The following is a 21,826-nucleotide window of genomic DNA, read 5'->3' on the forward strand; positions in this document are numbered from 1 at the left end:
GACCCCCCCCTATAGCACCCCCCTATGGGAACCCTCTATGGGACCCCCCCCATGGGACCCCCCCCCATTACCCCTTTATGGGACCCCCTCTATGGGACCCCCCCCATGGGACCCCCCCCCATTACCCCCCCATTACCCCCCCTATTACCCCCTTTATGGGACCCCCTCTATGGGACCCCCCCCATGGGGACCCCCCCATTACCCCCCCATTACCCCCTTTATGGGACCCCCTCTATGGGACCCCCCCTATGGGGGACCCCCATTACCCCCCCATTACAACCTTGATGGGATCCCCCCCCATTACTCTCCCATTACCCCCCTATGGGGCCCTCCCCCATTACCCCCTCATTACCCCCTATGGGACCCCCCATATGGGACCCCCTCCCCATTACCCCCCATTCCCCCCCATAGCCCCCCCTAACGTGTCTCTGTGTGGGGGGGGCTCCCCCAGGTCCCTGCCCGGCAGTGCTCTGGAGCTGCGGTACCCACAGAGCCCTGCAGGGGGCGCCCCCCTGGAGCCCTATGGCCCCGCCCCCCCCCGCCGCTCCCGCAAGGGCCGCTGGGCCCCCCCCGCGGAGGACGGGACCAAGGTGAGTGCGGGGGGGGATTACGGGGGGGGGGGGGTTAAGGGGTGACCACGGTCCTGTCCCTGTGCCCATCCTCATCCTCATCCCATTCTCATCCCATTCTCATCCATCCCTATCCTGTCCTGCTTCCATCCCATCCTCATCCTCAGTCCATCCCCATCCCATTCCCACCCCATTCCTCATCCCTATTCCCTGTTTCCATCCCATTCCCATCCTGTTTCCATCCCATCCCCATCCTCATCCCATTCTCATCCATCCCTATCCCTGTCCTGTTTCCATCACATCCTCACCCTCGTTCCATCCTCATCTCATTCCCATTCCCTGTCCTGCTTCCGTCCCATCCCATCCTCATCCCATTCCCTATCCCTGTCCTATTTCCATCCCATCCCCATCCTCATCCTCGGTTCATCCCCATCCCATTCCCACCCCATTCCCCATCCCTATTCCCTGTTTCCATCCCATCCCCATCCTCATCTTCATCCTTATCCCTCTCGCACCCCATTCCCACTCAGTCCGAGTCCCCATCCCATCTCCATCCTCGTTCCATCCTCATCCCATTCCCTATCCCTGTCCTGTTTCCATCCCATCCCCATCCTCATTCTCATCCTTACCCTATCGCATCCCATTCTCACTCCATCCTTGTCCCCATCCCATCTTCATCCTCGGTCCATCCTCATCCCATTCCCACCCCATTCCCTATCCCTATCCTATTTCCATCCCATCCCATCCCTATCCTCGGTCCATCCCCATCCCATCCCATTCCCATCCCATCCCATCCCATTCCCCATTCCCACCTCATTCCCATCCCTATCCTGTTTCCATCCCATCCTATCCTCCTCCTCGGTCCATCCCATCCCATCCCATTCCCCATTCCCACCTCATTCCCTGTCCCCTCCCTGCAGGGCTCAGACTGGGACCCGCTCCCAGCAGAGGGCTCGGATGAGGAGGGGGGGCCGGGGGGGGGGGATCTGTCCCCTGGCTCCCATCCGGATGTACAGACCCTGGCGGTGCTGCTGCAGGAGCAGCTCGAGGCCATCAACAAGGAGATCAAGTGAGGGGGGACCCCAAAACCGGGGGGGGACCCTAAAACCGGGGGGGGACCCCAATTCACAGGGGGGCAATGGGTACAGTGTGTGGGGGGTCTGCAATGAGGGTCAGTGGAGGTCAGTGGGGATCAATGGGGATAAATGGGGATCAGTGGGGGTCAATGGGGGCAATGGGGATCAATGGGGTCAATGGGGGTCAATGGGGATCAATGGGATCAATGGGGGTCAATGGGGTTCAATGGGGATCAATGGGGATCAAGGGTGATCAATGGGGGTCAATGGAGATCAATGGGGATCAATGGGGGTCAATGGGGATCAATGAGAGTCAATGGGTGTCAGTGGGGTCAATGGGGATCAATGAGGATCAATGAGGATCAATGGGGATCAATGGGGCTCAATGGGATCAATGGGGGTCAATGGGGCTCAAGGGGGCTCAATGGGGATCAATGGGGTCAATGGGTGTCAATGAGGGTCAATGGGTGTCAATGGGGATCAGTGGGGATCAATGGGGGACAATGGGGATCAATGGGTGTCAATGGGGCTCAAAGGGGATCAATGGGATCAATGGGATCAATGGGATCAATGGGATCAATGGGCTCAATGGGATCAATGGGTCTCAATGGGATCAATGGGCTCAATGGGATCAATGGGTCTCAATGGGATCAATGTGATCAATGGGATCAATGGGTCTCAATGGGATCAATGGGATCAATGGGATCAATGGGATCATTCCCAGGCTGATCCAGGAGGAGAAGGAGACCACGGAGCTGCGGGCAGAGGAGCTGGAGATCCGGGTGGGGGCAGGGCCGCCGGACGGGACCCCCCCCCCCCCAACGCGCTACCGAGGAGGGGGGGGAGGGGGCGGGGCAGGGGGCGGGGCCTCGCTGCCCCCCTCCCTCACCAGCTCCACCCTGGCCAGCCCCTCCCCCCCCAGCAGCGGCCGCTCCACCCCCCGCCCCGCCCCCCCCAGCCCCGCCCGAGAGGTCAGTGCCCCCCCCCCATATGGATGGGACCAAATGGGGGGTGGACCCCATTAATTGCACCCAGAACGGGGGGGGGGTTTGCCCCCCCATCCCCCCCCATTGTGTCCTCCCCCCCCCCCCCCCCATGGAAGGGACCAAATAGGAGGGGGGGGACACCCCATTAATTGCACCCAAAACGGGGGGGGAGGGGGTTTGCCCCCCCATCCCCCCCCCCATCACCCCCCATCGTGTCCTCCCCTCCCCCCCCCATGGAAGGGACTAAATGGGAGGGGGGGGGACCCCATTAATAGCACCCAAAACGGGGGGGGGGGGGGTTTTGCCCCCCCCATCCCCCCCCATTGTGTCCTCCCCTCCCCCCCCCCCATGGAAGGGACCAAATGGGAGGGGGGGGGACACCATTAATAGCACCCAAAAAGGGGGGGGGGAGGGGGGGTTTAGCCCCCCCCATCCCCACCTCATCCCCCCCGTCGTGTCCTCCCCCCCCCCCCATGGAAGGGACCAAATGGGAGGGGGGGGACACCCCATTAATAACACCCAAAACGGGGGGGGGGTGGGGGTTTCGCCCCCCGCATCCACCCCCCATCGTGTCCTCCCCCCCCCCCCATGGAAGGGACCAAATGGGAGGGGGGGACCCCATTAATAGCACCCAAAACTGGGGGGGGGGGGGAGGGGGGTTTCGCTCCCCCCATCCCCCCCCCATCGTGTCCTCCCCTCCCCCCCCCCAATGGAAGGGACCAAATGCGAGCGGGGGGACACCCCATTAATAACACCCAAAACTGGGGGGGGGGGGGAGGGGGGTTTCGCCCCCCCCATCCCCCCCCCCATCGTGTCTTCCCCTCCCCCCCCCAGAACCATGTGCCCAAGGAGGAGCCGCGGGGGGGGGAGGAGAAGGGGCCGAGTCCTGGGGAGCCCCCCCCCCGAACCCCCCGAGCGGAGCGGGGGGGGGGCCCCCCCCCCTCGGCGCTGGAGGAGGGGCGAGAGCCACGGGTGGGGTGAGCTGGGGGGGGTGGGTCCATTGTGGGGTGCGGGGGGGGCTATGGGGTGATGTTGGGGTGCTCCCATGGGGTGATGTTGGGGTGCGGGGGGGTCCCTATAGGGTGATATTGGGATGCAAGGGGTGGGCTATGGGTCCTATTGGGGTTCAGGGGGGTCCCATAGGTTGATATTGGGGTGCGGGGGGGGCCCATGGGGTAATATTGGGGTGCAGGGGGGCCCTGGGGCGACATTGGGGTGTGGAGGGTCCCCATAGGGTTATATTGGGGTGCGGGGGGGGCCTATGGGGTGATATTGGGGTGCAGGGGTGTCCCATGGGGTGATATTGGGGTGCAGGGGGGGCCCATGGGGTGGTGCTGGGATGTAGGGGGTGTCCCTATGGGGTGATATCGGGGTGCAGGGGGGATCCCATGGGGTGATATTGGGGTGTGGAGGGGTCCCATAGGGTTATATTAGGGTGCGGGGGGTCTCTATGGGATGATATTGGGGTGTATGTGGGTGTCCCTATGGGGTGATATTGGGGTGCAGGGGGATCCCATAGGGTTATATTGGGGTGCAGGGGGATCCCTTTCATTGTTCTCTTTCACCCCATGGGGGGGGTTCAAGGGGGGGTATTTGGGGGTACGGGGGGTGCAGCCGTTGGGTGCCCCCCCCATTCCCAGGCTGGTCCCCGAGGCCCCCCCAGACCCACACAAGACCCCCAAGAAGAAGAGCATCAAATCCTCCATTGGACGCCTCTTTGGCAAGAAGGAGAAGGGTCGGATCGGACCCCCCCCCGAGGGATCCCCCCCCCCCCGGTGCGACCCCCACCCCCCCCCGGTACCCTATAGGGAGCCCCAAACCCCCATCCCATAGGGATCCCCCCATAGCACCCTATAGAGACAGCCATAAACCCACCCTATAGGGACCCCATCATAGCCCCCCCCAAATGGACCCCCCCACATCCGTGTACCGCACACCCCCATCCCATAGGGATCCCCCCCATAGCACCCTATAGAGACACCCATAAACCCACCCTATAGGGACCCCATCATAACCCAAACCCCCCCCCCCCCCACAAATGGACCCCCCCCACATCCGGGTACCCTATTAGCCTCATCCCATAGGGATCCCCCCCATAGCACTCCCATAAACCCACCCTATAGGGACCCCATTATAGCCCCAAACTCCCCCCCCCCAAATGCCCCCCCCCACATCCGGGTACCCCATTACCCCCATCCCATAGGGACCCCTCTATATAGATGACTCCTATATATAGGTGACCCCCCCCAAATTGACCCCCCCCACATCCAGTTACCCCACACCTCTATCCCATAGGGATCCCTCTATATAAGTGAAACCTATATATAGTGGACCCCCCCACATCTGGGTACCCCATTACCCCCATCCCATAGTGATGCTGCCCAGAGCATCCCATACCCGGGGGTACCCCAAAACCCCCCCCATTAGGACCCCCACCCCCAGGCACCCCATTACCCTCCCCATAGCACCCATGTATATTGGGGGGGGTCTCACCCTATATCCCCCCCCATAGCAGGGACCCCCTCGGAGGAGCTGGGCCCCCCCGATGCTCTGGGCCTGGCCAAGCTGCCTGGGGCTGTGGACAAGGACAGGAAGAGCAAGAAGAAGTGAGGGGGGGGAAGATATGGGGTGATGGGGGGGGGGGGATTGGGGGCTTTGGGGGTGATGGGGGCACTTTTGGGGGCAGTTATGGGGTTTGGGGGGGGTTTGGGGGCACTTTTGGGGCAGTTATGGGGTTTGGGGGTGTTTGGGGGGCAGTTATGGGGTTTGGGGGGCACTTTTAGGGGCAGTTATGGGGTTTGGGGGCAATTTTGGGGGCAGTTATGGGGTTTGGGGGGGGCTTTTGGGGGCAGTTATGGGGGTTGGGGGGAGTTTTGGGGGCAGTTATGGCGTTTGGGGGGGCTTTGGGGGGCACTTTTGGGGTAGTTATGGGGTTTGGGGGGCTTTTGGGGGCAGTTATGGGGATTGGGGGCACTTTTGGGGGCAGTTATGGGGTTTGGGGGGGATCTATGGGGCAGTTATGGGGTTCGGGGCTGATCTATAGGGCAATGGGGTCCCCAACCTCTGCCCCCCCCCAGGCAGGAGCTGTTGGAAGAGGCCTGCAGGCAGGGCCTGCCCTTCGCTGCATGGGATGGACCCACTGTGGTGTCATGGCTGGAGGTGAGGGGGGGGCTCCCATAGACATCAATGGGGACACCGGGGGGGGGGTCTGGGGGTTGGGGTACGGAGCACAATGGGGGTGACCCCGATGCTGGTGTGGGTACCAAAGGTGATAACCTGGTTACCATAGTGATGAGTGGTGTGGGTACCACACAGGTGATAAGGTGGTTACCATGGTGATGCTGACCCGGATGCTGGTGTGGGTACCACAGGTGATAAGGTGGTTACCATGGTGATGAGTGGTGTGGGTACCACACAGGTGATAACTTGGTTACCATGGTGATGCTGACCTGGATGCAGGTGTGGGTACCACAGGTGATACTGTGGTTACCATAGTGATGAGTGGTGTGGGTACCACATAGATGATAACATGGTTACCATAGTGATGTGTGATGTGGGTACCACAGGTGATAAGGTGGTTACCATAGTGATGAATGACCTGGATGCTGGTGTGGGTACCACAGGTGATAACCTGGTTACCATGGTGATGCTGACCTGGATGCTGGTGTGGGTACCACAGGTGATAATGTGGTTACCATGGTGATGCTGACCTGGATGCTGGTGTGGGTACCACAGGTGATAATGTGGTTACCATGGTGATGAGTGATGTGGTTACCATGGTGACGCTGACCCGGATGCTGGTGTGGGTACCATTAGGGTTACCATAGTGATGAGCGCTGTGGTTACCATAGTGATGAGCGCTGTGGTTACCATAGTGATGAGTGCTGTGGTTACCATGGTGATGAGTGCTGTGGTTCCCATGGTGACGCTGACCTGGATGCTGGTGTGGGTACCACAGATGCTAACATGGTTACCATAGTGATGAGTGCTGTGGTTGCCATGGTGATGAGTGATGTGGTTACCATAGTGATGAGTGGTGTGGTTACCATAGTGATGAGTGATGTGGGTACCACAGGTGATAACGTGGTTACCATAGTGATGAGTGCTGTGGTTACCATGGTGATGAGTGCTGTGGTTGCCATGGTGACCCTGACCCGGCCGCTGTCCCCATCCGCAGCTGTGGGTCGGGATGCCAGCCTGGTACGTGGCCGCCTGCCGCGCTCGGGTCCGCAGCGGAGCTGCCCTGGCGGCACTGACGGAACCGGAGCTGCAGCGGGAGCTGGGGATCAGCCACGCTCTGCACCGGCTCAAGCTGCGCCTGGCGGTGCAGGAGATGGTGTCACTGACCAGCCCGGCCGCGGCACAGCCGCCACCCAGGGTATGGTATGGGGTCTGTGGGGCTGAGCTATGGGGCAGGAGCTATGGGGTAGGAGCTATGGGGAGGTCTATAGATGGTGTCACTGACCAGCCCTGCTGCGGCACAGCCGCCACCCAGGGTATGGTATGGGGAGAGATATGGGGAGAGCTATGGGGCAGAGCTATGGGGTAGGAGCTATGGGGAGAGCTATGGGGCAGAGCTATGGGGAGAGCTATGGGGCAGAGCTATGGGGCAGAGGTATGGGGCAGAGCTATGGGGCAGGATCTATGGGGCAGAGCTATGGGGTCTGTGGGGCAGAGCTATGGGGCAGAGCTATGGGGTAGGTCTATAGATGGTGTCACTGACCAGCCCTGCCGCGGCACAGCCGCCACCCAGGGTATGGCTATGGGGAGAGCTATGGGGAGAGCTATGGGGCAGGGCTATGGGGCAAGTCTATGGGGCAGGAGCTATGGGGTGGATCTATGGGGCAGGTCTATGGGGCAGAGCTATGGGGCAGAGCTATGGGGAGAGCTATGGGGCAGAGCTATGGGGCAGAGCTATGGGGCAGAGGTATGGGGCAGGAGGTATGGGGCAGGAGCTATAGGGCAGGATCTATGGGGCAGAGCTATGGGGCAGAGCTATGGGGCAGGTCTAGTGGGCAGAGCTATGGGGCAGGAGCTATGGGGCATGTCTATAGATCATGTCACTGACCAGCCCTGCTGCAGCACAGCCGCCACCCAGGGTATGGCTATGGGGAGAGCTATGGGGAGAGCTATGGGGTAGATCTATGGGGCAGAGCTATGGGGCAGAGCTATGGGGTAGGAGCTATGGGGCAGAGCTGTGGGGCAGAGCTGTGGGGAGAGCTATGAGGAGAGCTATGGGGAGAGCTATGGGGCAGGAGCTATGGGGCTGAGCTATGGGGCAGAGCTATGGGGCTGAGCTATGGGGCAGAGCTATAGATGGTGTCACTGACCAGCCCTGCCGCGGCACAGCCGCCACCCAGGGTATGGTATGGGGTCTGTGGGGCTGAGCTATGGGGAGAGCTATGGGGCAGAGCTATGGGGCAGAGCTATGGGGCAGAGCTATGGGTCAAATCTAGGGAGCAGGATCTATAGCGGAGATATAAGGGGCAGGATCTATGGGGCAGGTCTATGGGGCAGGATCTATGGGGCAGGATCTATGGGGCTGGTCTATGGGGCAGGTCTATAGATGGTGTCACTGACCAGCCCTGCTGCGGCACAGCTGCCACCCAGGGTATGGCTATGGGGAGAGCTATGGGGCAGGAGCTATGGGGCAGGAGCTATGGGGCAGGTCTATAGATCGTGTCACTGACCAGCCCTGCTGCGGCACAGCCGCCACCCAGGGTACGGCTATGGGGTCTGTGGGGCAGGAGCTATGGGGCAGGACCTATGGGTGATGGGGGGGGGGTCCCTGGTCCAGGGTTGGTACCAATGGGGGGGGAGATGGGGGGGGGATGGGAGGCGTGATGGGGGGGTCCCTGATCCAGGGTTGGTACCAATGGGGGGGGTTATGGGGGGGGGCGTCCCTGATCCATGGTTGATACCAATGTGGGGGGGGTGATGGGGGGGGGGGGTCCCTGATGCAGGGTTGGTACCAATGGGGGGGGGGGGGTGATGTGGGGGGGTCCCTGATGTGGGGGTTGGTACCAATGGGGGGGGGATGGGGGGGGTGTCCCTGGTCAGGTTGGTACCAATGGGAGGGGGGATGGGGGGGTGATGGGGGGGATGATGAGGGGGGTTCCCTGATGCGTGGTTGGTACCAATGGGGGGGGGTGATGGGGGGGGGTCCCTGATGTGGGGGTTGGTACCAATGGGGGGTGATAGGGGGGGGGGGTCCCTGGTCCAGTGTTGATACCAATGGTGGGGGTGATGAGGGGGAGATGGGGGGGTCCCTGATGTGGGGGTTGATACCAATGTGGGGGGGGGGTCCTCACCCATGTTTGTCCCCCCCTCCCCCCCCAGGCCTCGGGCAATGTGTGGGTCACGCACGAGGAGATGGAGTCACTCTCGGCCAGTACCAAACCGGTGAGGGGGGAGCCCCATGGGGGGGGAGGGGGAGGGGTCAGACCCATCCCCCCCCTCCCCCCCAATAACCCTCTGCCCCCCCCCCCACTGCTGCCAGGAGAGCAGAGAGATCAGCTGGGAGCAGGTACGGGGGGGGGGGGGGGGGGAAGGGTCCTGGAAGGGGAAAGGGATGGGGGAGGGGGGGGGGGGTGTCCTGGGGGGTATGGGGGGTTAAATAAGGTCTATAGGGGGTTGTGGTAAGGTCCTGGCAGGTATATAGAAGCCTAAATTTACATCAGGTCTATAGGGGGTTATGATAAGGTCCTGGCAGGTGAATAGGAGCTGAGTTTTAAATTAGGTCTATAGGGGTTTATGTTAAGGTCTTGGCAGGTGAATAGGAGCTGAAGTTAAAGTCAGGTCTATAGGGGTTTATGGTAAAGTCCTGGCAGGTCTATAGAGGGAGTTTAGATCCCAGCCAGGTCCTGGCAGTGCTATAGAGCATCCCTGTCAGTTCTATAGGGGTGTCTCTGAGCCAGGTCCTGGCAGGTCCATAAAGGGAGTTCAGATCCCAGCCAGGTCCTGTCAGGTCAGTAGTGAGCGCAGCTCTCCCCCAGGTCCTGTCAGGTCTATGAAGCATCCCTGCCAGGTCTATAGAGGGAGTTCAGACCCTATCCAGGTCCTGTCAGGTGTGTAGTGATGCAGCTCTCCCCCGGGTCCTGTCAGGTGTGTAGTGATGCAGCTCTCCCCCAGGTCCTGCCAGGTCAATAGAGCATCCCTGTCAGTTCTATAGAGCATCCCTGTTCAGGTCTATAGGGGTGTCCCACAACCAGGTCCTGTCAGGTCTATAGGGGTGTCTCGCAGCCAGGTCCTGTCAGGTCCGTAGTGAGTGCAGCTCTCCCCCAGGTCCTGTCAGGTCTATAGGGGTGTCCCACAGCCAGGTCCTGTCAGGTCTGTAGTGATGCAGCTCTCCCCCAGGTCTTGTCAGGTCTATAGAGCATCCCTGTCAGTTCTATAGGGATGCCTCCCCCCCAGATCCTGTCAGGTCTATAGGGGTGTCCCACAGCCAGGTCCTGTCAGGTGTGTAGTGATCCCCTCTCCCCCAGGTCTATAGAGATGCCTCTCCCCCAGATCCTGTCAGGTCTATAGGGGTGTCTCGCAGCCAGGTCCTGTCAGGTGTGTATCGAGCCCCTCCCCCCCAGATCCTGGCCTACGGGGACATGAACCACGAGTGGGTGGGCAACGAGTGGCTGCCCAGCCTGGGGCTGCCCCAGTACAGGACCTACTTCATGGAGTCCCTGGTGGATGCCCGGATGTTAGATCACCTGAGCAAGAAGGAGCTCCGGGGGCAGCTCAAGATGGTCGATTCCTTCCACCGGTCCGGGGGGGGAGGGGTGAGGGGGGGGGAGGGGGGGAGGGGAGGGGGGGGAGGGGCAGGGGATGGGGGAGGGGTGAGGGGGGGGGGAGGGGGGAGGGGGGGGGAGGGAGGGGGAGGGGAGAGGGGGGAGGAGGGGAAGGGGAAGGGAAGGGGGGAGGGGGGGGAAGGGGGAGATGGGGGGAGGGGGGAGGGGGATGGAGGGGGAGGGGATGGAGGGGGGGTGGGGGGGGTTGGGGGTCACTATGGGTCTCTATGGGTCCCTATGGAGGGGGGAGGGGATGGAGGGGGGATGGAGGGGGATGGGGGGAGGGGATAGGTGGGGTGGGGGGAGAGGGAGGGGGGGAGGGGGGAGGGGGGAAGGGGGGAGGGAGGGGGTCACTATGGGTCTCTCTATGGGTTCCTATGGAGGGGGGGATGGAGGGGGGAGGGGATGGGGGGGAAGGGGGGAGGGGATGGAGGGGGGAGGGGATGGAGGGGATGGGGGGGAGGTGGGGGGTCACTATGGGTCTCTATGGGTCCCTATGGAGGGGGGATGGGGGAGGGGATGGAGGGGGGGGAGATGGTGGGATGGGGGGGGAGGGGGGAGGGGGGAAGGGGGGAGGGAGGAGGTCACTATGGGTCTCTCTATGGGTCCCTATGGAGGGGGGAAGGAGGAGGGGAGGGGGGGGATAAATGGGTGGGATGGAGGGGGGGGAGGGGATGGGGGAGGGGATGGGGTGGGGGATCCCCACCCAGGATACCCCATGGTGGTGTTGGGGGGGGTGCAGAAGATGTGAGTGGTACCCATAGAGAGATCATAGGGACCCATAGAGAGACCCATAGAGAGACCCATAGAGGGACCCATAGAGAGACCCATAGAGGCACCTATAGAGGGACCCATAGAGGGACCCATAGAGGGATCATAGAGGGATCCCACCCCCCTATTGGGACCCCTTTGGGGTGACCCCATCCCATGTGGGTCTCTGCCCCCCCCCCAGGGTCAGCCTCCACTATGGCATCATGTGCCTCAAGCGCCTCAACTACGACCGCAAGGAGCTGGAGCGGAGGAGGGAGGAGAGCCAGGCCCAGAGCACCGGTATGGGGGGGACTTGGGGGGCACTTGGGGGGCACTTATGGGGCACTTATGGGGCACTTGGGGGGCACTTGGGGGGCACTTATGGGGCACTTGGGGGGCAGAGTGCCAGGAGACGCTAGGGGGCGCTATGGTGCAGCAGTGCTGGGCGCTAGGGGGCGCTAAAGGGCAGCGTAGCGCGGCACTGTGGGGTGCATGGGATGTGTGTAGGGAGCTGGGGGTCACTGGGGGTCACTATGGGTTATTATGGGTGTCTCTATGGGTCTCTCTATGGGTCTCTATGTGTCTCTCTGTGGGTCACTATGGGTCTCTCTGTGGGTCACTATGGGTCACTGAGTTTCTCTGTGGGTCACTGTGGGTCACTCTGGGTTTCTCTATGGGTCTCTATGTGTTTCTCTATGGGTCACTCTGGGTCTCTCTATGGGTCTCTTTATGGGTCTCTATGGGTCACTGTGGGTCTCTATGGATTGCTATGGGTCACTATGGGTCTCCATGGTTCCTTATGGGTCTCTCTATGGGTCACTTTGGGTCTCTCTATGGGTCGCTATGGGTCACTATGGGTCTCTATGGTTCCCTATGGGTCTCTATGGATCTCTCTGGGTCTCTCTATGGGTCTCTCTATGGGTCTCTCTATGGCTTGCTATGTGTCACTCTGGGTCTCTCTATGGGTCTCTATGGGTTGCTATGGGTCCCTACGGGTCTCTCTATGGGTCACTCTAGGTCTCTCTATGGGTTGCTGTGGTTCCCTATGGGTCTCTCTATGGTTCCCTATGTCTCTCTATGTCTCTCTGTCCCCCCCCAGACGTAGTGGTCTGGTCCAACGAGCGGGTCAGTGCCTGGGTGCAGAGCGTTGGGCTGCGGGAGTTCGCTCGTCACCTGCCGGGGTCAGGAGTTCACGGGGCCCTGCTGGCATTGGATGAGTCCTTCGACTGGGCTGACCTGGCTCTGCTGCTGCAGATCCCCACCCAGAACACACAGGTGGGTACTGGTGTTACTGGTGTTACTGGTGTTACTGGGGTTACTGGGGTTACTGGTGTTACTGGGGTTACTGGGGTTACTGGGGTTACTGGGGGCCCTGCTGGCATTGGATGAGTCCTTCGACTGGGCTGACCTGGCTCTGCTGCTGCAGATCCCCACCCAGAACACACAGGTGGGTACTGGTGTTACTGGTGTTACTGGTGTTACTGGGGTTACTGGTGTTACTGGTGTTACTGGGGTTACTGGTGTTACTGGGGTTACTGGGGTTACTGGTGTTACTGGGGTTACTGGTGTTACTGGGGTTACTGGGGTTACTGGTGTTACTGGGGTTACTGGTGTTACTGGTGTTACTGGGGTTACTGGGGTTACTGGGGTTACTGGTGTTACTGGGGTTACTGGTGTTACTGGGGTTACTGGGGTTACTGGGGTTACTGGTGTTACTGGGGGCCCTGCTGGCATTGGATGAGTCCTTCGACTGGGCTGACCTGGCTCTGCTGCTGCAGATCCCCACCCAGAACACACAGGTGGGTACTGGTGTTACTGGTGTTACTGGTGTTACTGGTGTTACTGGGGTTACTGGTGTTACTGGTGTTACTGGGGTTACTGGTGTTACTGGTGTTACTGGGGTTACTGGTGTTACTGGGGTTACTGGTGTACTGGTGTTACTGGTGTTACTGGTGTTACTGGTGTTACTGGGGTTACTGGGGTTACTGGTGTTACTGGTGTTACTGGGGTTACTGGGGTTACTGGTGTTACTGGTGTTACTGGGGTTACTGGTGTTACTGGTGTTACTGGTGTTACTGGTGTTACTGGGGTTACTGGGGTTACTGGTGTTACTGGTGTTACTGGGGTTACTGGGGTTACTGGTGTTACTGGTGTTACTGGGGTTACTGGTGTTACTGGTGTTACTGGTGTTACTGGGGTTACTGGGGTTACTGGTGTTACTGGTGTTACTGGGGTTACTGGTGTTACTGGGGTTACTGGTGTTACTGGGGTTACTGGGGTTACTGGTGTTACTGGTGTTACTGGTGTTACTGGTGTTACTGGGGTTACTGATGTTACTGGTGTTACTGGTGTTACTGGGGTTACTGGTGTTACTGGTGTTACTGGTGTTACTGGGGTTACTGGTGTTACTGGTGTTACTGGTGTTACTGGTGTTACTGGTGTACTGGGGTTACTGGTGTTACTGGTGTTACTGGTGTTACTGGTGTTACTGGGGTTACTGGTGTTACTGGTGTTACTGGGGTTACTGGGGTTACTGGTGTTACTGGTGTTACTGGGGTTACTGGTGTTACTGGTGTACTGGTGTTACTGGTGTTACTGGTGTTACTGGGGTTACTGGTGTTACTGGTGTTACTGGGGTTACTGGTGTTACTGGTGTTACTGGTGTACTGGGGTTACTGGTGTTACTGGTGTTACTGGTGTTACTGGTGTTACTGGTGTTACTGGGGTTACTGGTGTTACTGGTGTTACTGGGGTTACTGGTGTTACTGGTGTTACTGGTGTTACTGGGGTTACTGGGGTTACTGGTGTTACTGGTGTTACTGGGGTTACTGGGGTTACTGATGTTACTGGTGTTACTGGTGTTACTGGGGTTACTGGTGTTACTGGTGTTACTGGTGTTACTGGGGTTACTGGTGTTACTGGGGTTACTGGTGTTACTGGTGTTACTGGTGTACTGGGGTTACTGGTGTTACTGGTGTTACTGGTGTTACTGGTGTTACTGGGGTTACTGGTGTTACTGGTGTTACTGGTGTTACTGGGGTTACTGGTGTTACTGGTGTTACTGGTGTTACTGGGGTTACTGGTGTTACTGGTGTTACTGGGGTTACTGGTGTTACTGGTGTTACTGGTGTTACTGGGGTTACTGGGGTTACTGGTGTTACTGGTGTTACTGGTGTTACTGGGGTTACTGGTGTTACTGGTGTACTGGTGTTACTGGTGTTACTGGTGTTACTGGGGTTACTGGTGTTACTGGTGTTACTGGTGTTACTGGGGTTACTGGTGTTACTGGGGTTACTGGTGTTACTGGTGTTACTGGGGTTACTGGGGTTACTGGGGTTACTGGGGTTACTGGTGTTACTGGTGTTACTGGGGTTACTGGTGTTACTGGTGTTACTGGGGTTACTGGGGTTACTGGTGTTACTGGTGTTACTGGGCTGACCTGGCTCTGCTGCTGCAGATCCCCACCCAGAACACACAGGTGGGTACTGGTGTTACTGGTGTTACTGGTGTTACTGGGGTTACTGGTGTTACTGGGGTTACTGGTGTTACTGGTGTTACTGGGGTTACTGGTGTTACTGGTGTTACTGGTGTTACTGGGGTTACTGGTGTTACTGGGGTTACTGGGGTTACTGGTGTTACTGGGGTTACTGGTGTTACTGGTGTTACTGGGGTTACTGGGGTTACTGGGGTTACTGGTGTTACTGGGGTTACTGGTGTTACTGGTGTCACTGGTGTTACTGGTGTTACTGGGGTTACTGGTGTTACTGGGGTTACTGGTGTTACTGGTGTTACTGGGGTTACTGGGGTTACTGGTGTTACTGGGGTTACTGGTGTTACTGGTGTTACTGGTGTTACTGGGGTTACTGGTGTTACTGGGGTTACTGGTGTTACTGGTGTTACTGGGGTTACTGGTGTTACTGGTGTTACTGGTGTTACTGGGGTTACTGGGGTTACTGGTGTTACTGGGGTTACTGGGGGCCCTGCTGGCATTGGATGAGTCCTTCGACTGGGCTGACCTGGCTCTGCTGCTGCAGATCCCCACCCAGAACACACAGGTGGGTACTGGTGTTACTGGTGTTACTGGTGTTACTGGTGTTACTGGTGTTACTGGTGTTACTGGTGTTACTGGTGTTACTGGCGTTACTGGGGTTACTGGTGTTACTGGTGTTACTGGTGTTACTGGCGTTACTGGGGTTACTGGTGTTACTGGGGTTACTGGTGTTACTGGGGTTACTGGTGTTACTGGGCCGACCTGGCGCTGCTGTTGCAGATCCCCACTCAGTATATACAGGTGGGTACTGGTGTTACTGGTGTTACTGGGGTTACTGGTCTCAGTGGTCTCACTGGTGTCACTGGTGTTACTGGTGTCTCACTGGTCTAACTGGGCTCTCACTGGTGTCTGTTCCAGGCCCGGCAGCTGCTGGAGAAGGAGTTCAGTGCTCTCATCAGTGCAGGCACCGACCGGAGGCTGGATGAGGTCAGAGCCCCCCATGGACCCCATAGACCCCCCCCATATCCCACCCCCATGTCTAACCCCCCCCATGTCTGATGCCCCCCCCATATCCCCCCCATATCCCCCTCTCCCATTGCTGCCCCCCCCATTGCTGATGCCCCTTTCCCCATATTCCCCCCCATATGCCCCCCATTGTTGTTGCCCCCCCCATGTGTGATGCCCCCCCCATTGCTGATGCCCCCCCCATAGCTGATGCCCCCCCCATATCCCCTCCCATTGCTGTTGCTCCCCCCATTGCTGATGCCCCCCCATAACCCCCCCCATATCCCCCCCATGTCTGACCCCCCCCGTTGCTGATGCCCCCTCCCCCATATCCCCCCCATTACTGATACCCCCCCCATGTCTGATGCCCCCCCTATGTCTGATACCCCCCCATTGCTGATGCCCCCTCCCCCATATCCCCCCCATATCCCCCCCATTGCTGATGCCCCCCCATATCCCCCCCATCCCCCCCCCCATGTCTGACCCCCCCATGTCCCCCCCCCATATCTGACCCCCCCATGTCCCCCCCATGTCTGACTCCCCCATGTCTGACCCCCCCATGTCCCCCCCCATGTCTGACCCCCCCCATATCCCCCCCCATGTCTGACCCCCCCATGTCTGACCCCCCCATGGCTGTTCCCCTCCCATGTCCCCCCCATTGCTGATACCCCCCCATTGTTGATGCCCCCCCCCATACCCCCCCATGTCTGACCCCCCCCATTGCTGTTGCCCCCCATACCCCCCATATCGCCCCCCCATATCCCCCCCATATCTGACCCCCCCATATCTGACCCCCCCCCCCCACTGCTGACCCCCCATATCTGACCCCCCCCCCCCATATCTGACCCCCCCCATATCTGACCCCCCCATATCTGACCCCCCCCATGTCTGACCCCCCCATATCTGACCCCCCCCATATCTGACCCCCCCATGTCTGACCCCCCCATATCTGACCCCCCATATCTGACCCCCCCATGACCCCCCCAGGAGGGCTCCAAGCCCTTCACCCGCTCCCCCTCCTGGCGGAAGCTGTTCCGGGAGAAGGAGCTCCGGGGGGGGGGCCCCGACCCCGAGATGCTGAACCCCAACTTCCGGGGGGGGCCCCTGAGCACCCCCCCCCTGCCCCTGCGCAAGCTGCAGCCTGATGGTGAGGGGGGGGATGGGGGGGTGGGGGGGGATGGGGGTAATGGGGGGTAATGGGGGTACATGGGGTAATGGGGGTATAGGGGTGTTATGGGGGTAATGGGGGGTATGGGGGTAATGGGGGGTATAGGGGTGCTATGGGGCTAATGGGGGGTATGGGGGTAATGGGGGGTAATGGGGGGTAATGGGGCTATAGCAGTCTTATGGGGGTAATGGGGGGTAATGGGGGTAATGGGGGTGTATGGGGGGTAATGGGGGTATAGGGGTTTTATGGGGTAATGGGGAGTAATGGGGGTATAGGGGTGCAATGGGGGTTAAGTGGGGTATTGGGGAGTAATGGGGCTATAAGGGGTGCTATGGAGGGTAATGGGGGTAATGGGGGTATAGGGGTTTTATGGGGTAATGGGGGTTAATGGGGGTGCAATGGGAGAAAAGGGGGGTAATGGAGGGTAATGGGGAGCTTATGGCATATGGGGTATAGGGGTGTAATGGGGGGTAATGGGGGACTACGGTATATGGTGGTATAGGGGGTAATGGGGGGGATATGAGGGGGTAATGGGGGCTTATGGCATATGGGGGTATGGGGGTAATGGGGTTAATGGGGCTATAGGGGTGTTATGGGGGTAATGGGGGTAATGGGGAGCTAATGGCATAGGTGGGTATGGGGGTTTAATGGGGGGGTAATGGGGGGTTACATGGTTGTGTCACATGACCTCAATCCCCCTTGTGTCCCTCCCCCAGGTAACTCTCTGCCCCCCCAGCGGGGGGATGGGGTCTCAGTGCGGACGTACTCATGTTAATGGTGAGGGGGGGATGGGAATGGGGGGGGGGGGGGGCAAGGGGAGGGGCAGGAGGGGGGGGCAGGAAGGGGGTGGGGGGGTCACCCTTTTAGGACCCCCCCCCACTTTTCACCCCCCCCCTTTCCAGGTGTCCTCAATGGATGGATGAAGCCTGATGGGGGGGGGGGGCAAATGCCAAAGCCCCTCCCCCCCCCCAAAGACCCCCCCCCCCAATATGGGGGTGTCGGGGGGGGGTATTTGGGGTCCCCTCGAGCCTCATGTGTTTCTGGTTCTGCTGCTATGGATGGGGGGGGAATTGGGGGTCCCCCCCCCCCAAACCCACACCAGTGCCCCCCCCTCCCCCCCCCGACCCCCCTCTTTTTAATGGCCTCGTTTTGGGGGGGGGAGGGTGGGGGGTGCATGGAACAAATAAAAGGGGGGGACCCCCCCCCAAATGATGGGTTTGTGGCTGCGGCCCCTGTTTGACCCCATAGACCCCATAGAACCCCCATTCACCCTATAGCCCCCCCTCCATCACCCCCCATTCACCCTATAGTCCCCCCATCACCCCCCATTCACCCTATAGCCCCCCCTCCATCACCCCCCATTCACCCTATAGCCCCCTCATCACCCCCCATTCACCCCATAGCCCCCCCTCCATCACCCCCCATTCACCGTATAGCCCCCCCTCCATCACCCCCCATTCACCCTATAGCCCCCCCATCACCCCCATTCACCCCATAGCCCCCCTCCATCACCCCCCATTCACCCTATAGCCCCCCCTCCATCACCCCCCATTCACACTATAGCCCCCCCATCACCCCCCATTCACCCTATAGCCCCCCTCCATCACCCCCCATTCACCCTATAGCCCCCTTCCATCACCCCCCATTCACCCTATAGCCCCCCCCCCATCACCCCCCATTCACCCTATAGCCCCCCCATCACCCCCTATTCACCCTATAGGCCCCCTCCATCACCCCCATTCACCCTATAGCCCCCCCTCCATCACCCCCATTCACCCTATAGCCCCCCCTCCATCACCCCCATTCACCCCATAGCCCCCCCCTCCATCACCCCCATTCACCCTATAGCCCCCCCTCCATCACCCCCCATTCACCCTATAGCCCCCCCATTCACCATATAGGACCCCCCATATTTCACCATCACTTCACACCTTTTATTCCCACCCCCCCACACTTGGGGGGCACAATGCAAAGGGGGGGGGGGGCAAATGACTGCAGTGGGGGGGAGGGGGGGGGTGTTTGCCCCTCCCCCCCCCCCCCCCTCCCCCCCCAAATCCATTCAAGCCTCTGGTCCCTCGAAGAAGCTGGAGAGGGACCTGGGGGGGGAGGGGCAGAAAGGGGTTAAATGGGGGGAGGGGCACAAAGGGGGTAAATGGGGGGAGGGGCACAAAGGGGGTTAAATGGGGGAGGGGCACAAAGGGGGTTCAATGGGGGAGGGGCATAAAGGGGGTAAATGGGGGGGGGGGAACACCCCATAATATGGGGGGGGTTTGGGGGGGCACTTACTGAAGGAAGGCCCCTGAGAGCTCATCTATGAGGCTGCCTGCAAGGGAAAAGTGGGGTTCAGGGGGGGTTGGGGACCCCCATAATGGGGGTAAAGGGGGGGTTGTGGGGGGGGGGGGGGTCTGGACCCAACCATGGGGGTGAATGGGGGGTCCTGGACTCTCCTTTAGGGGGAAGGGGTTTGGGGGTGTTCAGGGGGGGTTAGACCCCAAAATGAACTGGGGGGTCTTGGGGTATTGGAGGGGGTCGGGGGGGATGCTATGGGGGGTATGGGGATGCTATGGGGGGTATGGGGTGCTATGGAGGTATGGGGGCTATGGGGGTATGGGGAGCTATGGGGGGTATGGGGTGCTATGGGGGGTCTATGGGGTATGGGGGGTATGGGGGCATGGGGAGCTATGGGGGTATGGGGATGCTATGGGGGTATGGGGAGCTATGGGGGGTATGGAGATGCTATGGGGATATGGGTCCCTATATGTCTCTATAGGATGGTTCTGGACCCCCCGATGGGGCTGGAAGGGGGTTTTGGGGGGGCTAAAGGGGGGGTAAAAGGGGGGGTAAAGGGGGGGTTTTGGGGGGGGGATGTTGGGGGGTATTTTGGAGTGCAGTTGGGGGTCTCACCAGGCTGACAGGCAGTGTCACACAGCAGGGGGCACAGGTAACAGAACTGGCAGCCCTGGGGGGGGCAAAAGGGGGGGGGAACAAAAAGGGGGGGGCATCAATGGGGGTGCCAATGATAATCAATGGGGGGGGTTGGGGGGGTTTTGGGGTTACCTCACAGTGAGGACAGGACTCCCCCTCGGCACAGGGGCAGTGGGTGCAGTGCTGGCAGCGCTGGAAAGGGGGGGGGGGGGTCACCTTTTGGGGTGCCCCCCCCCTTTTGGGGTGCCCCCACCCGTTTTGGGGTGTTCCCCCCTTTTGGGGTTCCCCCACCTTTTGGGGCCCCCCCATTTTTCCCCCCCCCCATTTTGGGGCCCCCCCCGTTTTCGGGTCCCCCCCTTTTGGGTGCCCCCCCCTTTGGGGCCCCCTCCCCTTTTGAGATTCCCCCCCATTTTGGGCCCCCCCCCCCTTTTGGGGCTGCCCCCCCCCCCTTTTTGGGGTGCCCCCCCCATTTTGCCCCCCCCCCCATTTTGGGGTGTCCCCCCTTTTGGGGTTTCCCCCCCCGTTTTGGGGTGCCCCTCCCCCATTTTGGGCCCCCCCCCCTTTGGGGATGCCCCCCCGTTTTTGGGTGTCCCCCCCCTTTTGGGCCCCTCTCCCTTTTTGGGGTGCCCCCCCCCTTTTGGGGTGCCCCCATCCATTTTGGGTTTCCCCCCCTTTTGGGGTGCCCCCCCCCCCATTTTGGGGTGCCCCCCCCCCCGTTTTGGGGTGCCCCCCATCATTGGATCCAATGGGGGGGTCAGGATTGTGTGGTTGCCCCCCCCCCCCATTACCTTGCATAAGGTGCAATAGCGGCAGATGGAGCCGGGCTGGTACCGGCCTTCATCCTCCTCCTCCTCCTCCTCCTCACTCCCTGTTAATGGGGGGGGGGGTCATCCTCTATTTGGGGTGTCCCCCCCCACCATTTATAGCACCCATTGACATCCCATAGCCTGACCTTCATCCTCTTTGGAGGAGGTATCATCATCATCTTCATCATCATCATCATCATCCTCCTCCTCCTCCTTGGAGCTGGGGGGGTCACCATGGCCTTCGTCTCCATGGTAACGGTGCCTTTCATCATCATCCCCATGGGGATGAAGGCCTTCATCTTCATCATCATCATCATGGGGGTGGCTGGAGTGGGCCTGAGGAGGAGGAGGAAGGTCAGAGCCTTCATCCCCCCCCTCGTGGCTGTCGTCGTCGTGGCCTTCATCACCCCCATGGGGACCGTCATCAAGGTTGCCATGGTGATGATGGGGGTCGCCATGGTGAGGATGAGGATGGTCTTCATCGCTATGGGGATGATCATGGCCTTCATCACTATGGGGTTGATGATGGTCTTCATCACTATAGGGATGGTAATGGCCTTCATCACTATGAGGATGATGATGGTCTTCATCGCTAGGAGGATGAGGATGGGGCTCCTGGTTGCCATGGTGATGATGGGGGTCTCCATGGTGATGATGAGGATGGCCTTCATCCCTATGAGGATGATGATGGGGCTCCAGGTTGCCATGGTGATGATGGGGGTCTCCATGGTGAGGATGATGATGGCCTTCATCACTATGAGGATGATGATGGGGCTCCCCGTTGCCATGGTGATCATGGGGGTCCCCATTGCCCTCCGGCTGCTGCTGCTTCCCGTTGCCATGGTGATCACAGAGCTCTCCGTTGCCACAGCCGCCCCCCCCCGTTGCCATGGTGACTCTGGCTCCCCCCATTGTTGCCATGGTAACGCTGGGTCCCCCCATCCCCGGGGTCATCCCCGTCCCCCCCCCCGTTGCCATCCCAACGCGACCCCCCCCCCCCTCCCCCCCCCCTCCGTATCCAGGCGGCTGTTCCCCGTTGCCATAGTGACCGTGGGGATGGGGGTCGCCCCCCCCCCCGCACAGCCCCCGACAGCAACAGCCCCAACAACAACAGCCCCATCGGGGCCATGGCGGCGGCTGCGCTGACTGACGGCCCCGGCTGCGCCCCTCCCCCACCCTGCCCCTCCCCCCACACCCCCCCCCGCCCCTCCCCCACCCCATATACACCCCCCATAGGGGGCAATGGGGGGGATGGGGGGGGTGGGGGCAG

At 60.3% G+C, this 21,826-nt stretch overlaps 2 protein-coding genes across 2 annotated transcripts in view; one reads left to right on the top strand and one right to left on the bottom strand.

The window, feature by feature from the left end:
- Positions 1-17,772, top strand: part of PPFIA3 (PTPRF interacting protein alpha 3) — a 29,271-nt gene extending 11,499 nt beyond the window's left edge. Inside the window, exons 13-29 of the mRNA XM_034072369.1 lie at positions 452-590; positions 1,490-1,638; positions 2,370-2,616; positions 3,466-3,608; positions 4,272-4,402; positions 5,141-5,237; positions 5,709-5,790; positions 6,809-7,009; positions 8,971-9,033; positions 9,131-9,157; positions 10,212-10,387; positions 11,365-11,462; positions 12,262-12,437; positions 15,571-15,639; positions 16,645-16,804; positions 17,542-17,602; positions 17,728-17,772. Of these exons, the coding sequence (XP_033928260.1) occupies positions 452-590; positions 1,490-1,638; positions 2,370-2,616; positions 3,466-3,608; positions 4,272-4,402; positions 5,141-5,237; positions 5,709-5,790; positions 6,809-7,009; positions 8,971-9,033; positions 9,131-9,157; positions 10,212-10,387; positions 11,365-11,462; positions 12,262-12,437; positions 15,571-15,639; positions 16,645-16,804; positions 17,542-17,600 (2,017 nt within the window). The 3' untranslated portion in view covers positions 17,601-17,602; positions 17,728-17,772. The remainder of the gene's footprint in view (positions 1-451; positions 591-1,489; positions 1,639-2,369; positions 2,617-3,465; positions 3,609-4,271; positions 4,403-5,140; positions 5,238-5,708; positions 5,791-6,808; positions 7,010-8,970; positions 9,034-9,130; positions 9,158-10,211; positions 10,388-11,364; positions 11,463-12,261; positions 12,438-15,570; positions 15,640-16,644; positions 16,805-17,541; positions 17,603-17,727) is intronic.
- A 1,101-nt stretch (positions 17,773-18,873) lies between these two features.
- Positions 18,874-21,365, bottom strand: HRC (histidine rich calcium binding protein). Its single transcript, XM_034072370.1, has 7 exons — positions 21,069-21,365; positions 20,703-20,994; positions 20,539-20,618; positions 19,883-19,942; positions 19,730-19,784; positions 19,112-19,148; positions 18,874-18,921 (listed from the first exon to the last, which is right to left on the bottom strand). Exons 1-7 carry the CDS (start codon positions 21,363-21,365, stop codon positions 18,885-18,887), a joined length of 858 nt encoding a protein of 285 aa, XP_033928261.1. The 3' UTR covers positions 18,874-18,884.
- Positions 21,366-21,826: the final 461 nt, after the last annotated feature.

The sequence above is a fragment of the Melopsittacus undulatus genome, chromosome 27, assembly GCF_012275295.1.
Source record: "Melopsittacus undulatus isolate bMelUnd1 chromosome 27, bMelUnd1.mat.Z, whole genome shotgun sequence".
In the NCBI taxonomy this organism is placed as follows: domain Eukaryota; kingdom Metazoa; phylum Chordata; class Aves; order Psittaciformes; family Psittaculidae; genus Melopsittacus; species Melopsittacus undulatus.

What these genes read in the sequence shown, in the direction of transcription:
- HRC (XM_034072370.1), bottom strand. Translation starts at nt 21,365, where the DNA reads ATGGGGACCCCCATGATCACCATGGCAACGGGGAGCCCCATCATCATC. An exon ending in CTCCTCCAAAGAGGATGAAG is followed by an intron (nt 20,619 to 20,702) that starts GTCAGGCTATGG and finishes CCCCATTAACAG; the next exon opens with GGAGTGAGGAGGAGGAGGAG. An exon ending in GCTATTGCACCTTATGCAAG is followed by an intron (nt 19,943 to 20,538) that starts GTAATGGGGGGG and finishes CCCCCTTTCCAG; the next exon opens with CGCTGCCAGCACTGCACCCA.